This window comes from Cetorhinus maximus, unplaced genomic scaffold, assembly GCF_964194155.1.
Source record: "Cetorhinus maximus unplaced genomic scaffold, sCetMax3.hap1.1 HAP1_SCAFFOLD_650, whole genome shotgun sequence".
Classification (NCBI taxonomy): domain Eukaryota; kingdom Metazoa; phylum Chordata; class Chondrichthyes; order Lamniformes; family Cetorhinidae; genus Cetorhinus; species Cetorhinus maximus.
In genome coordinates this window covers 86437-105984 of record NW_027596592.1, presented here as the reverse complement: position 1 = coordinate 105984, position 19548 = coordinate 86437, and the positions used below count along the sequence as shown (strand labels likewise).

The 19548-nt window shown below is 45.3% G+C and overlaps 2 protein-coding genes across 2 annotated transcripts in view; one reads left to right on the top strand and one right to left on the bottom strand.

Moving 5' to 3' along the window:
• Positions 1 to 19548, top strand: part of LOC144674387 (uncharacterized) — a 47765-nt gene that overhangs the window by 19942 nt on the left and 8275 nt on the right.
• On the bottom strand, positions 1169 to 18265 carry LOC144674392 (uncharacterized). The gene is made up of 2 exons (XM_078535789.1): positions 17356 to 18265; positions 1169 to 3682 (listed from the first exon to the last, which is right to left on the bottom strand). The coding sequence occupies exons 1-2, from the start codon at positions 18022 to 18024 to the stop codon at positions 2549 to 2551; spliced, it is 1803 nt and encodes a 600-aa protein (XP_078391915.1). The 5' UTR covers positions 18025 to 18265; the 3' UTR covers positions 1169 to 2548.

The window sequence follows — 19548 nt, the reverse complement described above, 5'->3', positions numbered from 1 at the left end:
GCAGTCAATGTTGGAATGTAGGAAATACAGCAGCTAATTTATGCACAGCAAGATCGCATAGACAACAAATTGATAATACCCAGATAATCTGTTTCAGTGACGTTGATTGAGGGATAAATATTGACCAAGATTCCTGGGATAAATCCCCTGCTCTTTGAAATAATGTCAATGGATCTCTTACACCCATCCATTCTGTCTCAGTGCAGTCTCTGACAGTCTCTCCCTCAGTACTGCGGTGGAATGTTAGCCTGGATTTTATGCTCATCTTTCTGGATGCGGATTTAAATCCACAACCTCCTGACTAAGACATGAAAATGCAACCACTGAGCCATGACTAACACATCATCATCACTCTGGATTATTTCAGATCCTAGACCTTTGGTTACTCTCATGGACAAGTCCCAGCTCCCCCATACCTTCCAGAGTGTCTCTCCCAACCTTGATAGCAAACATCATCTCACTTTTCAAAAAAGGAGGAAGAGAGAAAATGGGGAACTAGAGGCCAGTTCATCTAACATCAGTAATTGGCAAAATGTAGGAATCTACCATGAGGGATGTGGTAACAGGGCACTTAGAAAATCATTAACTGATCGAGCAGAGCCAATATGGATTTATGAAAGGGAGATCATGTTTGACAAATCTGTTCAGAGCTTTTTGAAAATGTAATAAGTCAGGAGGATAATGAGGATATCAGTAGATGTGTATTTGGATTTTCAAAAAGCATTTGATGAGGGGCCACACGAGAGGTCATCACACAAAATTCGGTCTGGTGTTTGGGGGGTATCTGAGCATGGACTGAGGATTGGTTAATGGTCAGAAAACAGAGAGTGGGAATAAACAGGACATTTTCAGGTTGGCAGGCTGTGACTAGCAGGTACCACAAGGATCAGCAGTTGTGCCTCAGCTATTTACAATCGATATCAATGACTTAGATGAGGGGACTGAGTGTAATGTATCCAGGTTTTCTGACAATACAATGTTGGGTGGGAAAGTAAGTGCTGAGGAGGACACAAAGAGGCTGTACAGGGATATAGACAGGTTGGGTAAGAACATGGCAGATGGAATACAACACGGTGAAGTGTGAAGTTATCCACTTTGGTAGGAAAAAAAAGAATATTTTTTGAATGGTGCGAGACTGGGAAATATTTGCATTCAGAGGGACCTGGGTGTTCTTGTACATGAATCACAGAAAGTTAACATGCAGGTACAGCAAACAAATGGTAAATGGTCTGTTAGCTTTTATTACAAAGGGATTGGAGTATAAGAGTAAAGATGTCTTACCACAATTATACAGAGCATTGGTGAGGCATCACCTGGAGTACTGTGTGCAGGTTTAGTCTCCTTACCTAAGGAAGGACATACTTGCCCTGGAGGGAGTGAAACAAATGTTCACCAGACTGGTTCCTGGGATGAGGAGATTGTCCCATGAGGAGAGATCGAGCAGACTCGGCCTCGATTGAATGGAGTTTGGAAGATTGAGTGATCCAACTGAAACATTCTTAAATGGCCTGACAAGGTAAATGCTGAGAAAATGTTTCCCATCTGGTGAATTTAGAACACGGGGATCAGTCTCAGAATAAGGGGTCGACCATTTAGGACTGAGATGAGGAGGAATTTCTTCACTCAGTTGTGAATCTTTGGAACTTTCTATCCCAGGGATCCGTGGTTCTCAGTTATATTTAAGACAGAGGTCGACAGAGTTTTGGGTACAAGGGGAATTAAGGTTTCTGGGGAGTGTGGATCTGAGGTAGAAGATCAACCATGATCATATCGAATAGCAGAGCAGACTTAATGGGCCAAATGGCCTCTTCCTACTCCTATTTATTATGTTCATTAAACCTCAGTCTGGTTCCCCTCAAGCTGCTGAGTGAGTGAATTAAATCTTTCTTCACAAATCACCCGGATACCAGACTACAAGTCAGGCCATGAACATTGTTTATTGTTTACAAATCACAGTGAAATGTGGGCACACAGACCTTTTCTAGACATGTCTAAGTGTAATCAGAGTTATCCAGCAGTTCAGCACTAATGGGGAGAGCTATTTCATAAAACAAGGAACAAAGACTCCACAGGATATTCAGTGATTCACTGTAAATCAGCACGAATGGCTGAGTATTAATTACAGCAGGGAGCAGAGTCTGAGGTTATCAATTGGTGAGTTTATTTTCAGAGTAATTCCTTCAATATTTGACAAGTTAACAGCTTTGAACAGCCCGTCTCTCAAATAGCTCGAGCCTACTTGTAATTAAAAACATTCAGAACTTACCGAGCTTCATCCTCGAGTTACAGAACAGACTTTCTCCCATCAATATAGAGCTGCAGGATTGCACTGTGATCTCTTTATTGTTCATCTTTAGTTCAAGGCAGTTTCTGAGTGATTTACATTGAAAACGAGGTTTGCAGACATGATGGTCTATTCACACATAATTGAGAGATGGTGCGGGTACACGCTAAGTCTAAACTGGGCAACTAACATTAGAGATCAACCCCAACTGTCAGAATGAACATGATTCAGTCCAGCAATAACAGCAGAATCCAACCCCTGTAATCACTTGTGAACTCTCTGGTGTGTCACCAGGTAGGATAAGCGAGTGAATCCCTTCCCACATCCGGAGCAGGTGAACGACTTCTCCCCAGTGTGAACTTGCTGGTGTGTCAGCAGGTTGGATGACTGAGCGAATCCCTTCCCACACTCAGAGCAGGTGAACGGTCTCTCCCCAGTGTGGGTGCGCTGGTGTGCGGTGAGATGAAATGATTGCCTGAACCCAGTCCCACAGTGAGAGCATCTGAATGGTTTCTCATCAGTGTGAATACGTTGGTGGTATTGCAGATCCCCAGAACTTTTAAAGCACTTCCCACAGTCTGGACATTTAAATGGCCTCTCGTCAGTGTGAACTCGCTGGTGTCTCAGCAGGTGGGGTTTCTGAGTGAATTTCTTCCCACACTCAGAGCAGGTGAACGGCCTCTCCCCAGTGTGAGTGCGCTGGTGTGCAGTGAGATGAGATGGTTGCCTGAACCCAGTCCCGCAGTGAGAGCACCTGAATGGTCTCTCATCAGTGTGAATACGTTGATGACATTGTTGATGCCCAGAACTTTTGAAGCACTTCCCACAGTCTGGACATTTAAACGGTCTCTCGTCAGTGTGAACTCGCTGGTGTTTCAGAAGGCGGGATGAAGTCCTGAGCCTCTTCCCACACTGTGAGCAGCTGAATGGTGCATACGCAGTATGAATGCGCTGGTGCTCCCTCAGTCCATGTGGGTTTTTAAAGCTCTTTTCACAGTCAGGGCATTTAAACTCTCTCTTGTCAGTGTGAACTTGCTGGTGTTCCAGCAGGTGGGATGAGCGAGTGAATCCTTTTCCACACACGGAGCAGGTGAACGGCCTCTCCCCAGTGTGAAGTCGCTGGTGTCTCTGAAGGCAGATTAACTGAGTGAATCCCTTCCCACACACGGAGCAGATGAACGGCCTCTCCCCAGTGTGACTGCGTCGATGAGTTTCCAGATTAGACGGGGATCTGAATCCCTTCCCACAGTCCCCACATTTCCACGGTTTCTCCCTGGTGTAAACGGTGCTTTTTGCTTCCATGTTCAAAGGCTGATGATCTTCAGGTCCTGATGAATCGAGAGACTCTGGCAGATTTTGATGTGATTTTGGTTTGACCTTCCTAACTGCAAATCCTTCTCATACTCTGTAATGTGAATTCAAAACAGAAACAAAGAAATATGAAAGAGAACCCACAAAAACAGAAAGGCAGGTTGTGAAATTGAGCTGAATGAATCCGGTAATTTGTGGGGCTGACACGAGGAAAATGTGACTATGAAAACTGCCAGACTGTCATAAAAACCCAACTGGTTCATTAATGTTCTCGAGGGAAGGGAATCTACCTCCCGGTCTGGGCCTACACGAGACTCTGGCCTCTATGGGAGAAGAGAGAGTGAGAGGTGGAGGAGGGAAAAGAAGATGGATTTCATAGATCTGCAGCTCAACCAGAATTTTGATAGAATCTCCCAAACCCATGACCCCCACCACCTGGAAAGACAAGAGCAGCTGGTGCATGGGGAAGCCATCAGCTCCAAGACACACAGCAGCGAGTTCACACTGGGGACAGGCCGGACACCTGCTCCACGTGTGAGAAGGGATTTAATCCATCATCCAACCGGCTGATACACCAGCGAGTTCAGCATTGACTCCAGGGGTTGGATTCTGCTGTTATTGTTGCTGTTGATCACACCCAGTACTGAACCTTGTTCATTCTGATAGTTTGGGTTTGTTTCTGCTGATGTTAAAAATCACTGTAACTGGACTGAAGGTTTAATATTCTGGAAATCGGCTTGTTTTATATTGTAACCCTTACTCTTCAAATAAAGTATATTTCTTTGGCCTAAAACAAACAGTCATTTACTTGTAATTGTTTTCAATTTAGTTACTGTATTCAGTGCTCATCATGTGCTCTGATCGACATGGTGAAGATCAAACACAGATTGTGTGATCACTTTGTGGAACAACCTCTGTTCAGTCTGTGAGCTTGACCCTGAGCTTCCAGTCACTTGTCATTTTAATTCTCCGCCCCACTCCCACTCTGACCTCTCTGTCCTTGGCCTCCTGAACTGTTCCAATGAAGCTCAGTGGGAGCTCTAGGAACAGCAGCTCATCTTTCGATCTGGCATTTTACAAACTTCCAGACTCAACATCAAGTTCAGCAGTTTCTGCACCAACAGAGAGTTGTCAGGATCTGGAACTCTCGACCTGAAAAGGTGCTGGGACCTGACTCGAGAAGGAATTTTAAAAGGAAGTTGACAGGGATTTGAGAATAAGGAACATATGGATTACAAACAGAAAGTGGGTGTCTGGGGCTAAACATGATTGCTCTTTCAAAGAAACAGCACAAGCATAAAGGGTTGAATGGGCTCTTTCTGTGCTGCAAATTTCTATAATTCTAGAAGTTGGCCGTTTAGTCCCTCGTCCCTGTCAGATTTAAATTTAATCTCGCATCAACTGCTGTTTGTGGAACAGAGTTCCTAACTTCTACCTCCCTTTGTGTGTAGAAGTATTTGCTGACTTCACTCCTGGAAGGTCTGGCTCTCATGTTTACACTATGCCCCCAGAGTCTAGGACTATGACTCTTCTTTGGAACTGACTGAATCTTTGTCTGAATCTGGGGAAGTGAGGACAAGCATGGTCAAAAAATTGTAGCCATGTCTTTCACAGTGAAATGAGGAAACAATCGTTGACACAAAGCTTGACAAGTTTGGAGTTTTCTGCCACAAATGACAATTCCCTCACCAACATCACTACCCATTCACTCCACCTTCCCCTCTCAAGATGACAATAGGCAATTGCCTGCATAAGGCAGGCCTCTTACCAGGGTTTCCAGTCCCGCACACACCATGTGTTTTTTTATTCTATGATGGGATGTGTGCATTGCCCATCCCTAATGGCCCTGGAGCTGTGTGGCTTGCTGGGCCGTTTCAGAGTGAACCACATCACTGTGGGGCTGGAGTCACATGTAGGCCGGACTTGGTAAGGACGGCAGATTTCCTTCCCTAAAGGGACATTAGTGAACCAGATGGGTTTTACGATAATTGATAGTTTTATAAATTATTAACTGACTCTTGGAGTCCAGGTATCATTCCGGTAAAATTGTGCTGCACTCACAAGGACAATAACCCATAGTCCGATGTTGGGACTTGAACCCATGTCCCCAGCCCAGTGGCATTACGACTGGGGCACCGTCTCCCCGCCCTCCAAGCTCACGCGCGGTGTCCAGGCTCCCCCCGGTTCACAATCTCCACCCGCCCTCCGAGCTCGCGCGTGGTGTCCAGGCTCCCCCCCGGTTCACAATCTCCACCCGCCCTCCGAGCTCGCGCGTGGTTTCCAGGCTCCCCCCCCGGTTCACAATCTCCAGCCGTTGGCTTCATTTCTCACCCTTTGTGATCTCAACGCGACCGCTCCTTCTTCCAGCTCCGGTTCTAGTACTGCGCATGTTTCAGTCGCAGCCTAGCCCCGCCCCTCTATCACTCCAATTGGTTGGAGGGCAAACCGCACCCGCTCGGTCCTCTAGTCCCGCCTCTCTCTTCCTATTGGCCCGGAATCGCTGTCAATCAGCCGAGCATTGTGAGCTATCAGGTGAGAGGTCACTGTCGGGAGCGGGTTAATAAACCCCGGGCAGAGGGGCGGGATTTACAAATTCTGAGTGCGGCCCCAGATCCGAATATTTAACAATGAACATTCTCCACTCTCACTATCCGCCGGACAGGTAGATAAGGTGGTTAAGAAGGCATATGGGATACTTGCCTTTATTAACATTTAAGTTATGAAGAGAGGTTGGATAGACTTGGGTTGTTTTCTTTGGAGCAGAGAAGACTGAGGGGTTACCTGATCGAGGTGTACAAGATTGTGAGGGGCATGGACAGGGAGCAGCTGTTCCCCTTAGTTGAAGGGTCAGTCACAAGGGGACACAAGCTCAAGGTGAGGGGCAGGAGGTTTAGGGAGGATGTGAACAAAAACTTTTTTACCCAGAGGGTGGAGAATGTGCTGCCTGGGAGAGGGTGATTAAGGAGGGTTGCCTCACATTCTTTAAAAAGTACCTGGATAAGCACTTGGCACATCATAACATTCAAGGCTATGGGCCCAGTGCTGGTAAATGGGATTAGGTAGGTAGGTCAGGTGTTTCTCATGTGTTGGTGCAGACTTGAAGGGCCTCTTCTGCACTGTGTGATTCTGTGAACAACCTCAAACAAAGAAACCAGGACCCTCCGAGCATGCACAATTCACCCGGCCAACCCGCGGCAGATAGAGCGGTTTCTGAGATGTTTGGGACTGTGGGTAATACGGATGCCATTAGAGACCCAAAGTCCGTTGATCATTAAAATAAAAGCAAAATACTGCGGATGTTGGAAATCTGAAATAAAAACAGAAAATACTGGAAAAACTCAGCAACTCTGGCAGCATCTGTGGAGAGAGAACCAGAGATAATGTTTCAAACCCACTATGGCTCTTCATTGGAACTGACTTAATTTTTGTCTGAATCTGAGGAAATGAAGACAAGGTAATGCTGATATAGAGATTGCAACTAAGAAAGACGAAGGCCCATCTCCTACCATCCAAACCCTGTAACAATGGATCTGTTGGCCAATCTTTGCAATGAATCCATTTCAGAAATCTGTAACAGACCAATACATAATTCTTCTGCTATGTTTTGCATTTGATGGGAATTATCAAATGTTTTTAAGACTACGAGCTTGGGTTGTGGATGGTGATGTCTTCACTCTTCTTGGTTGATCGAATCCAGAAGGGCTACTGTAGTTAAAAGGACTCGGCTTGCAAGATACAATCGCATTTAGAGGGATAAAGGAACATTTTAATATCATAGTTCAGTGACACCTGATCACTTATCAACTGAGTCAGTTTGTAAAAACGTAAAGAAAATAATCACAGCTGCTACAGGTTATTCTCTAGCTACAGTGAGATAGATAAGAAAGGAATCAAGAGAAAGGAATCAACAGTGCAGAGGCATTGGAAGAGAATGGTTTGGTTAATGGTGTCAAAGACTGCAGACAGGAAGAGAAGGAAATTGCGGCAGAATTTACCTCTGCCATATTCACAAAGGCTGTTATTTGTGACTTAAATAAGAGCTGTTTCAATGTTGTGGCAGTTACAGAAATCTCATTGAAGGCATACAAACATGGAGTTCTGGGGAAATGTGCTTGGATTTGGGAGGTGACAAGGACTTTGGAGAGGAAAAGGTGATTAGAGTGGTAGTTGGCAAGAACATTGGGGTCAAGGGCTTGTTTTCTTGAGGATAAGTAGTTATGGCAGATTTAAAGGAAAGGACAGTACCTGAAGAGAGAGCTGTTAACAATATCAGCAAACATGGGAAGGTTGGGTGATCAATTGGAATAGGAATGGAGGAGGTGGGTTTTATGGAAAAGATAAGTTCTGAGAAGCATGAGGGAAGATTGAAGAGAAGCTAACGAAAAAAGCAGATTCAGGGCTGCAGCAAAGGGGCTCTTTAGAGGCGGTTTGGCCTAGTGAGTCAGTGGAAGGGAGGGAAGCAGCAGAGGCAGCTGATCGGATTGTCTCAATCTTAGTGACAAAAAAGCTCCATGGAAAGTTTGGCCCAGGTCTCTCTCCCTCTTAAAAACATTGACATCTTTTGCTTTCCCAGCTTGACACATTTATTTGTCTGACAAAGAATGGCCTCTTTCTTAATATTCACAATTAAAGGGGTGGTTACCCAGGGGCCAATAAATTAATATAGGGCAGAGGTATATCTCGTGTTGTTAAATGGTACATGTTATTTATGGTTCTCTAATTAAGTACATTTATTTCATTCCTTGTGAATAAATCTATTTCAGTAACAATTGCTGAAATGTTTGCTCCACACGCAAAGCGTTTCATCAAGTTTTCTTGTGGAGTTTGAGACAAAATCAGCTTTCAAAATGATGCAGAGTTTCAGTGGCCAGTAAGTTCACAGATGACATAAAAATTGGTGGTGTTGTAAATAGTGAGGAGGAAAGCCTTACATTACAGGATGATATAGATGGGCTGGTAAGATGGGCAGAGCAGTGGAAAATGGAATTTAACCGTGAGAAATGTGAGGTAATGCATGTTGAGAGGACTAACACGGCTAGGGAATACATAATGAATGGTAGGACCCTAGGAAGTACAAAGGATCAGAGTGACCATGGTGTACATGTCCATAGACCCCTGAAAGCAACAGCACAGGTAGATAAAGTGGTTAAGAAGGCATATGGGATATTTGCCTTTATTAGCTGAGGCGTAGAATATAAGAGCAGAGAGGTTATGTTGGAGCTGTATAAAACGCTAGTTAGGCCACAGCTGGAGGACTGTGTGCAGTTCTGGTTGCCACACTATAGGAAGGATGTGATTTCACTGGAGAGGGTGCAGGGCAGATTCACCAGGATGTTGCCTGGGCTGGACCGTTTCAACTATGAAGAGAGATTGGATAGGCTAGGGTTGTTTCCCTTAGAGCAGAGAAGACTGAGGGGGGACATATTAGAGGCTTACAAAACTATGATGGGCATAATTAGCGGAGGTGTCAATAATAGGGGGCATGGAATTAAGGTAAGGGGCAGGAGGTTTAGAGGGGATTTGAGGGAAAAAAATTCACCCAGAGGTTGGTTGGAATCTGGAACACGCTGCCTGAGGGCTTGGTAGAGGCAGGAACCCTCGCAAAATTTAAGAAATATTTAGATGAGCACTTGAAAAGCCATAGCATACAGGGCTATGGGCCAGGTGGTGGAATATGGGTTTAGAATAGACAGGTGCTTGATGGCCGGCACAGTCCCAATAGGCCAAAGGGCCTGTTTCTGTACTGTATAACTCTATGTGACTCTGTTCAACAAATGAGGGAGATCCGTGCTCAGCCACGCCCCTCACTCACTCCGATTGGATGGGGGACCTGCTGCTCCCGTTCAGTTCTCCATCCCGCTCCTTCCTCCTACTGGCCTGGTGCTGCCATCAATCACATGGGCATTGTGAGCTGGAGCATGTTCAATATGGCTGCCCCATCTATATCGGTGCGCATGCGCATTGCGAGTGGTGTCCAGAGACAGACAATTGAAGGGGTGGTTACCCAGGAACAAAAGCAAAAATTGCTGGAAAAACTCAGCAGGTCTGAAAGCATCTGTGGAGAGAAAGTTAACATTTTGAGTCCATATGACTCTTCATCAGAACTAGAGAGAAATAGAAATGTAGTGAAATATAAGTTGTTAAAGGGGGTGGGACAGGTGAAGCTGGATAGAGGGCCAGTGATTGGTGGAGGCAAAGGAGAGACTGCAAAAGCTGTCATAAATAAAAGGTCAAAGGGGTGTTGACGATGGTGATATGAGCTAAAGGATGTGCTAATTGTGACATTAAGGGTGGAAAGCAGGATGAGCAGTGACAGATGGCCCTGGTGGGGGTGAGGTGTGGGGGAGGGGATCGAAATAGGCTTAAAGATGGGGAATAAAGAATGAATAGAAATAAATTTCAAAAATAATAATAGAAATCAGTGAAAAAAGAAAAAAAATATATATATATAAATAAAATTAAATTTTAAAAGGGGGATAAAAGAGGGGGTGAGGATGGAGGAGAGAGTTCATGACCTGAAGTTGTTGAACTCAATGTTAAGTCCAGAAGGCTGTAAAGTGCCTAATTAGAAGATGAGGTGCTGTTCCTCCAGTTTGCGTTGAGCTTCACTGGAACATTGCAGCAGGCCAAGAACGGTCATGTGAGCATGAGAGCAGGATGGGGTGTTGAAATGGCAAGCGACTGGAAGGTCTGGGTCGTGCTTGTGGACAGACCAGAGGTGTTCCGAAAAGCGGTCACCCAGTCTGCGTTTGGTCTCTCCAATGTAGAGGAGACCACATTGGGAGCAGCGAATGCAGTAGACTAAATTGATGGAAGTGCAAGTGAATTGCTGCTTCATTTGAAAGGAGTGTTTGGGCCCTTGGACGGTGAGGAGGGGGCAAGTATAGGGGCAGGTGTTGTACCTTATGCGGTTGCATGGGAGGGGGTTGAGGTGTAGGGAGTGATGGAGGAGTGGACCAGGGTGTCCCGGAGGGAATGGTCCCTACAGAATGCCGACAGGGAGGGTGAAGGGAAGATGATGTTTGGTGGTGGCATCATGCTGGAATTGGCGGAAATGGCGGAGGATGATCCTTTGAATGTGGAGGCTGGTGGGGTGATAAGTGAGGACAAGGGGGACCCTATCATGGTTCCGGGAGGGAGAGGAAGGTGTGAGGGCAGATGCGCGGGAAATGGGGCGGACACGGTTGAGGGCCCTGTCAACCACTGTGGGTGGAAAACCTCGGTTAAGGAAGAAGGAAGACTCGTCAGAAGAACTGTTTTGGAAAGTGGCATCATCAGAACTATGCGACGGAGGCGAAGGAACTGAGAGAATGGGATGGAGTCCTAACAGGAAGCAGGGTGTAAGGAGCTGTAGTCGAGGTAGCTGTGGGAGTCGGTGGGCTTGTCATGAATATTGGTGGACAGTCTATCACCAGAAATTGAGACAGAGGGGTCAAAGAAGGAAAGAGAAGTGTTAGTGATAGACCATGTGAAAGTGTTGGAGGGGTGGAAATTGGAAGCAAAATTAATAAAATTTTTCCACGTCCAGGTGACAGCATGAAGTGGCACTGAAGCAGTCATCGATGTACCGGAGAAAGAGTTGTGGGAGGTTGGGAGACTATGAGCTTGGAAGCTGTGGAGGGAAGATCTCCTTTTGACACACAAAATAAACCCAACAGCCAAGTATTGTGTGCAGTTCTGGTCACCAAATTATAGAAAGGATATAGAGACACTGGAGAGGGTGCAGAGAAAATTGATAAGAATGATATCAGAAATGCATGGGTTTACATATCAGGAAAGGATGAACAGACTGAATCTCTTTTCTCTTGAAAAAATATGTCTGAAGCTGAACTAATTTAGGACTTTAAAATGATGAAAGTTTTAATGGAGGGGAAACAGAGAGCATGTTTCCTCTTGTGGGGAAGAGCAAAACTAGAGACCATCAATATAAGATAGTCACCGAGAAATCCAATAGGGAATTCAGAAGAAACTTCTTCGCCCAGAGAGTGGTGAGAATATGGAACTCAAGACCACAGGAAGTGGGTGAAGGGAATAGTATAGATGTATTCATGGGGAGGCTAGACAAACATATGTGGCTGAAGGAAATATTAGGTCATGATGGTAGATTTAGAAGTGGAAAGATGAGAGGTGGCTTGAGTGGAACATAAACACCAACATGCACTGTTTGGGCTGAATGGCTTCTTTCTGTGCTGTATATCCTATATAATCCTGTGTAAGGCTTAACTGATCGTCCAACCTGGAGAGACACATGGACACTAGTAACAGGGTACTGCACACAGTACTTAGCTGTTGGGTTTATGTTGTGCATCAGGTAAGCTTTGCTTTTTGCTTCAATGATAGATGTCATCTCTGCTGAGTAGGTCTCAAACCAGCCTTTGTTGTGGATTCCCCTTTACCAAATGTTACTGCTGCTATGTAAGAAATGATTGAACTCAGCGACTTCCAAACTTCATCAATATCAATGTTGATTGATTAAACTTTTATTGATGTGCCTGTAAAATATTTCACTGTTTTGATTCCTGTTGTTTGATAATTTAATTTCATAATGGAGGTTTCACTTTGAAGAGTATGTAAGTCAATAAGAATTGTCAGCAAGGATTAAGCAACAGGGAGAAACCGTGGAAATGTGGGGACTGTGAGAAGGGATTCAGTTCTCTATCCCGGCTGGGAACTCATTGGCACAGTCACACTGGAGAGAGGCCATTCACCTGCACTGTGTGTGGGAAGGGATTCATCGAATCATCCAGCTTCCAGAAACACCAGCACATTCACAGTGAGCAGAAACCGTAAAACTTACTCCGTGTGTGGGAAGAGCTTCACTCAGTCATCCATTCTCCGGATACAGTCTGTGAGAATTCTGTTCTTTCTTTGACTGTGTATTAATATAGTCTGCAGAAGTTGTGTTCTTTCTTTGCCTGTGTGTTGATCTGTAGGGTAGAATCTGTGGAGGTGATGTCATGCTTTGAACCGGCTTGTCTGAGTTTAGAACTGTGAGATGGTGGAAGTGCAGAAGTTCTATGTAATCACAGAGGAATATGTGTGTGCTCTCATCAACAGGCGAATGCTGTTCACATGAACACACCTGTGATTGGACAAGAGCCACATGATTGAATCGTGAAATGTCCATGGACAGTTCTGATTGGTGGCCTCAGGGGAGCCAGTTGGGGGGTTTCCAGCATAAGAACAGTCCACCTGAGGGGTTTGGTGCAGTGGAGAAAAGAACAAAGGAAAGAAGAGAAAGAAACACGAAAGCTGGAAACTCCACAAGAAAACTGGAAGCTCCAAGGGAAGAAGTGTGCTCTGCTGTCCAGATATGACAAGGGAAGTATAGAGCTCACGTTGTTCTGTAAATCACTGCCTGAACTTTACCTTTAGTCTTTAAGTTTGTCCTGCCTTTCTCTTAATAGAGCTGCTCCATAACTGAAATTTATTGACACATCCGATCCTGATTCACTTGTGTGTCCAACCTCACTGCCAATCAGGTTGTTCAGTCTGATAAGAGACCTTTTAATTGTTCTCACTGTTTGAAGAGTTTTCAAAGCTCTAAAGATCAGATGAAATACCAATGGAGAGAAAACCATTCACCTGCACTGAATCTGGGAAGGGATTCACTCGATCATTCAACCTTCTGACACAACAATAAGTTCACATCTGACTGTATTGGTTGGATTCTATTGTTCTGTTGTTATTCTGGCCACCACCTGAGTCTGAGCCACATTGTTCATCATCTCAATGTTGATTTCACCTTGAACTGATTTTGTGACCAACATCGGCTCCATTACCAAGACATAGACACTTAGAAACATAGAAAATAGGAGCAGGAGTAGGCCATTTGGCCCCTCGAGCCTGCTCTTCCATTCAAATGATCATGGCTGACCCTCTACCTCAACATCATACTCTCCCTCTTTCCCCAAACCCCTTGATGCCTTTCATGTCTAGAAATCTATTCAGCGATTTGGCCTCCACAGCCTTTTGTGGTAGACAATTCCACAGGTTCACCACGCACTGAGCAAAGAAATTTCTCCGCAACTAAGTCCTAAATGGCCTGCACCATATCCTGAGATTGATCCCTTGTTCCAGACGCCCCCCACCACTCACTCCCCCAAACCCAGCCAGGGGAAACATCATCCCTGCATCCAGTCTGTACACTTCTGCCCGAATTTTATACGTTTCAATGACGTCCCCTCTCATTCTTCTGAACTCTAGTGAATACAGCCCTAGTCGACCCAAAACTCTCCTCATACAACAATCCTGCCATCCCAGGAATCAGGATGGTGAAGCTTTGCAGGCACTTCCTCTGTGGCAAGTATATCCTTTCTTCGGTAAGGAGACGAAAACTGCACACAATACTCCAGGCTGCCTGCTTCCAGCTCTGTGACATCTCCCATTGCCCATTTCAAAATGATGCAGAGTTTCAGCCAATGAGGCTGATCTGGACTCAGCCCCGCCCCTCATTCACTCTAATTGGTTGGAGGATCAGCCGTCGGTGCTCATGCCTCCAACCCCGCCCCCTCTTCCTATTGGTCTAGCTCCGCCGTCAATCAGCCGCGCATCGTGAACTGTCAGGTGAATAAACCCCGGGCAGGGGGGCGGGGTTTACAAATCCCGAGTGCGGCCCCAGAGCCGAATATTAAACAATGAACATTCTCCACTCTCACTATCTGCCGCTTCCGGCTTCTCTCCGGGAACAACCTCAAACAAAGAGACCAGGACCCTCCGAGCATGCGCGATCCACCCGGCCAACCCGCGGCAGATGGAGCGATTTCTGAGCCGTATGGTATTGTGGGTACTGCGGCCGCCATTGGAGATCGACCTCACTTAATCTTCGTTTGATTCTAGGGAAGTGGGGGTGAGATTCCGCTAATGCCGGTGTTGAAAAATAAGAAAGATCAAGCTCCATATTCTACCATCCGCATCCTGCAATAATGGAGCTTTTGGCCAATCTGTGTAATGACTGTTTCAATAAGTCACAGAAGACACAGTTGCTCTGCAATGCCTTGCATTTTAATGGGAATTTTCAGATATTTTTACTGCTATTAGATTGGGTTGTGGACTACACCATCTTCACTTTTCCCTGTTGATCTAATCCAGGAGCGGTGATATATTTAGAAGGACTTGGTCTGTAAGAGACAGTCAATGTGAGACTGATAATGGAACATTTTTATGTTAATGTCTAGTGACACATGATCATTTTCCCAGTGAGTCAGTTTGTAAAAAAAAACCTCAAATAATCACAGCTACTGCAGCTGATCCTCTTGCTACAATTTGATAAGAAAGGAATCAGGGATCAGTCCCACCCAGCTGGACAACAGTGAAGAGGCATTGAAGGAATTTATGTTTTAATTCATTTATGGGATGTGGCTAGGCCAGCATTTATTCACCATCGCTATGGATGGTTTGGTCAATGGTGTCAAAGACTGTATATGGGCCAAGAAGGACAAAGGACAATGAGGGAGAGTTTACCTTGGTTACATTGGATGCAGTTTAGGACGATGAGAAGAGCTACTTCGATAATGTGGCAGAAGCAGAAATCTTGTGTGTCGAGGGGCCAAATGGCCTACTTCTGCTCCTATTTCATATGTTCAGATTCAAAAATGGAATTCCAAAAAGATGGGCAGGATTTGGGAGGTGTCAACGCATTTCAGGACTTAGAAGGGGAAAGGGAGCTTGGAGTGGTTTGCAAGGATGGTGGGATCAATGGTTGATTTTATTGAGGAGGGGGTGATAATGTCAGATTTGAAGGAGAGAGGAGCAGTGCCTGAAGAGAGAGAACTGTTAACAATGTTAATGACCATGGGAAGCTTGGAGATCAGAAAATGAGTGAAAATAGGGCTGGGGTAGCAGGAGATGGGTCTCATGGCAAAGCTAAGTGCTGAGAAGGAACGAGGGGACATGGGAGAGAAACTACAGAAAGATGTACGTTCAGGGCGAGGGGGGAACATTCAAGGTTAATTGGACAGGTGATCTAGTGGAAGGGAGGGAGGCAGCAGAGGCAGCTGATCAAATTGTTTCAATCTTAGTGACAAAGAAACTCCATGAGCTTCTCACACTTGTTGGCAATGAGGATGGAGGAGACAGGGGAGAGGGAGAGCCCTTCAAAAGGAACTAACTTGTCTCAGAGATACTAAAAAGACTCAACACACTGTATTTAACACAAAGCTGCTGATTTGAATTTTATCCACAATACTATGCCCTATAACTGGGCTGGAGTTTATTAACATCAGCAGAAACAGACCCCAATGAACATAGTTCAGTTCTGTTTGTGATTAACAGCAAAATCCAATCACGATAGTTACTTGTGAATTCTCTGGTGTGCCAGTAGGTGGGATGACGAGTGAATCCCTTCCCACACTCAGAGCAGGTGAATGGCCTCTCCCCAGTGTGAAGAACTGGTGTTTCAGTGGGCTTGAAGTGTATTCAAAATCATGAGGGGTCTGGACAGGGTTGATGGGGAGAATGAGATGAGCTCCCCCTTCTGAAAGGATCAAAAACGATAGGGCACAGATTTAAAGTAGTTGGTAAAAGAAGCAAAAGTGACACGAGGAAAACCTTCTTCACGCAGCGAGTGGTTAAGGTCTGGAATGCACTGCCTGGGAGTGTGGTGGAGGCAGGTTCAATTGAAGCATTCAGAAGGGAATTAGATTGTTACCGGAAAAGGAAGAACGTGCACGGTTATAAGTAGAAGGCGGGAGAACGGCTCTAAATCAAATGACCATTCAAAAAGCAGGTGCAGTCACGATGGGCTGAATGGCCTCCTTTTGCTCTGAAACAAATCTGTGCCTCCTGGCCACTTCGGAGGCTGAACATGTTTCTCCTTATGGGAGAGACGACAAATCGGGGCCGTTGTTTAAAAATAAGGGGTCTCCCATTTGAGACAGAGATGAGAAATTTGTCCTCTCACAGGGTCGTCAATTGTGGAATTCTCTTCACCAGAAAGCAGTGGAGGCTATTGAATAATTTTGAGGTTGAGTTAATTCTTGATTGACAGGGAGTCAACGATTATGGGGGTAGACAGGAAAGTAGAGTTGGGGCCTCAATTAGATCAGCTATGATCTTATCACATGGCCGAGCAGGCTCACAGGCCTGAATGGCCTATACCTGCTCCTAATTCATATGATTAACTGCTTTCTACCACAAGGCCTTTCACTGGGAGGGCCACTGTAGATTTCATCCTCTAGCTCCAAGCCAGGCAAATCTTCCAGCTTCTTTTTCCTCACCAACTCCAAGTGAGCTGCAAACTACACAAGCCCAGATGTGCAACTGCCTTCTGTGGGAAACACCCAGATAAATCAAACAAAAGAACCTTCTAACTCCAACAGCCCATCTCCATGGCAACATGGCATGCTTTAGGAGATTCCAAACAGAAATGCATGAATATCTTTTTCCATCTCTACAGCATTTTATTTTATGATCCATATGAAATGTGCAATGGATACTCGCAACAAGCCTCAAAGAGCATCAGCTCACTGGAAACAAAGGTATGAGACCGGCCAGTCCAGCAGAAAGGGATCCTCCCACTTCACCAACTGTCAGGATGAAACTCTTTCGAGTTATCAACAGTCACAGATTGCAACTCTTTCAAGTACAATCACAGTTCTTGGTTTCCAGGAGTGGGACATGAACCCACAACCCTCTGATTCAAAGGCGAGGGTGCTATGAACTGAGCCACAGCTGACACCTCCAACTGTCAGGATGAACATGGTTCAGTCCTGGATGTGATTAACAGCAGCAATAAGAGCAGAATCCAATCTCTGTGATCACTTGTGAACACGCTGGTGTGTCTGCAGGTGGGATGACTGAGTGAATCCCTTCCCACACACAGAGCACATGAATGGCCTCTCCCCGGTGTGAACTCGCTGGTGCCTCTGTAAGCTGGATAATCGAGTGAATCCCTTCCCACACTGAGAGCAGGGGAATGACCTCTCCCCAGTGTGAAGTTGCTGGTGTAGCAGCAGGTTGGATGACTGGGTGAAACCCTTCCCACACACAGAGCAGGTGAACGGCCTCTCCCCGGTGTGGACTCGCTGATGTGTCTGCAAGTTGAATAACCGAGTGAATCCTTTCCCACAATGAGAGCAGGTGAATGGCCTCTCCCCGGTGTGAATTTCCTGGTGTGTTAGGTTGGATAACTGGGTGAATCCCTTCCCACACTCAGAGCAGGTGAGCGGCCTCTCTCCAGTGTGAACTCGCTGGTGTCTCAGCAGGGTTGATGAATCACTGAATCCCTTGCCACACTGAGAGCAGGTGAATGGCCTCTCCACTGCATGAACTCGCTGGTGTGCGTGCAGCTGCCATGAACCACTGAATGCCTTCCCACACTCAGAGCAGGTGAATGGCCTCTCCCCAGTGTGACTGCGTTGATGAATTTCCAGTGCAGACGGGCATCGGAATCCCTTCCCACAATCCCTACATTTCCATGGTTTCTCCATGGTGCGAGTGCCCTTGTGTCTCTCCAGGTTTGACAATCAGTTGAAGCCTCATTCACACACAGAACCTGTGTACGGTCTCCCTGGCTGTGAAAGCTGAAATGTTTCTTCAGACTGTATAACAGTTCATAGCTCTTTCCAAAGCCAGTGCATTGGAATACACTTACTCGGGTGTGTGAGAATCGGTGCTTTTCCAGTCACACTGATGTTTCAAATATTTTGAAGCAGACATAACAGACAAATATTTCTTCTAGATTCAAAGGCTGCTGATATACCGATCCCGATGAATCGAGTGGCTCTGCCAGATCTTGATGTGGCCTTTGGTTTGAGTTTTCTGACTGCAAATCATCCCCTTCTAATGTCCTGTAAAAGGAGTTCACAAAAGTCATCACAGAAAGTCTGCGATAGAAATTCAGAAGACAATTCTAGTTTCTATGGAACATTCTTTCCCCTCTCATTCCCCAAAGGCTGTAAATCTCCATCCCCAACATGCTCCCTGCATTTTGAGCTCTCAGGAATGTTCAGACAGATTCAAAATGTTAGCTCTGTTTCTTGCTCCACATATGCTGCCAGACCTGCTGAGTTTTTTGCACCATTTTCTGTTTTTACTCCCTTCATTCTCACTCTGTTATATCTCATTTATACATTCCCAATTCTCCTGAAGGAGCCAAAAAGATTGTAATACTTGAATAGCGATACAGAGGGGATATGAGGAAGAACTTTATTTAGACAGCAAGTAGTCATGGCCTGGAATTCGATGCCTATGAGGATGGCAGAACCGGAGATGATCAATGGTTTCAAAATGAAATTGGATAGGGAGTTGAAAGAAAAACTTTCAGGGGAACGAGGATACAGATGGAGAATGGGATCGACTGGATTACTCTACAGAATGTCAGCATGGATCTGAGTTTCCAATTGGACACCATCTGTGCTGTAATGCGTTTATGACTGGAAATATATAATGCAGCTACAGTATTATTACAGGACTAGAAATAATAATAAATGAACTTTAATACAGAATAATAAATAACTAGACATTTCTCTGTTGTTACGATCCCTGTGGAAACCAATAACCTTAAAATAAACAAATTCCCAGACAACCCCAACGGAATAAACAGAAGGACAAGGTTTTATTTTTTAAAAACGATTCCGGTAACAATCAAACTAAATTCAACATAAATGAAGCCTGCATTAACAGACAAATGGCATTTCAATAGACCGGATAAATATGACTTTAAACAGCTGGAGCATCAGCCTGGTCCACAAAATCACCAGCATTTCCCCCCTCAGCATATTTGGCACTAATTCCAGTTACAGATTCCCGCAACTCTCTGTATTTCCCAGGGGAAGGAAAGAAAGTGATTTACTCACAGATGTTGGACCGAGGAAGAAGTTTTAATGTTTATGAACCTAAAAACAAATGCTGTGCCGTTTAAAGTCAAATTGCATTGGAAGAAAATGAGAAGACATTTTACACAGTCCCCTCCCGCACCCCCATAGCCGGCAGCCCAGCACGCAGGCGCAGAA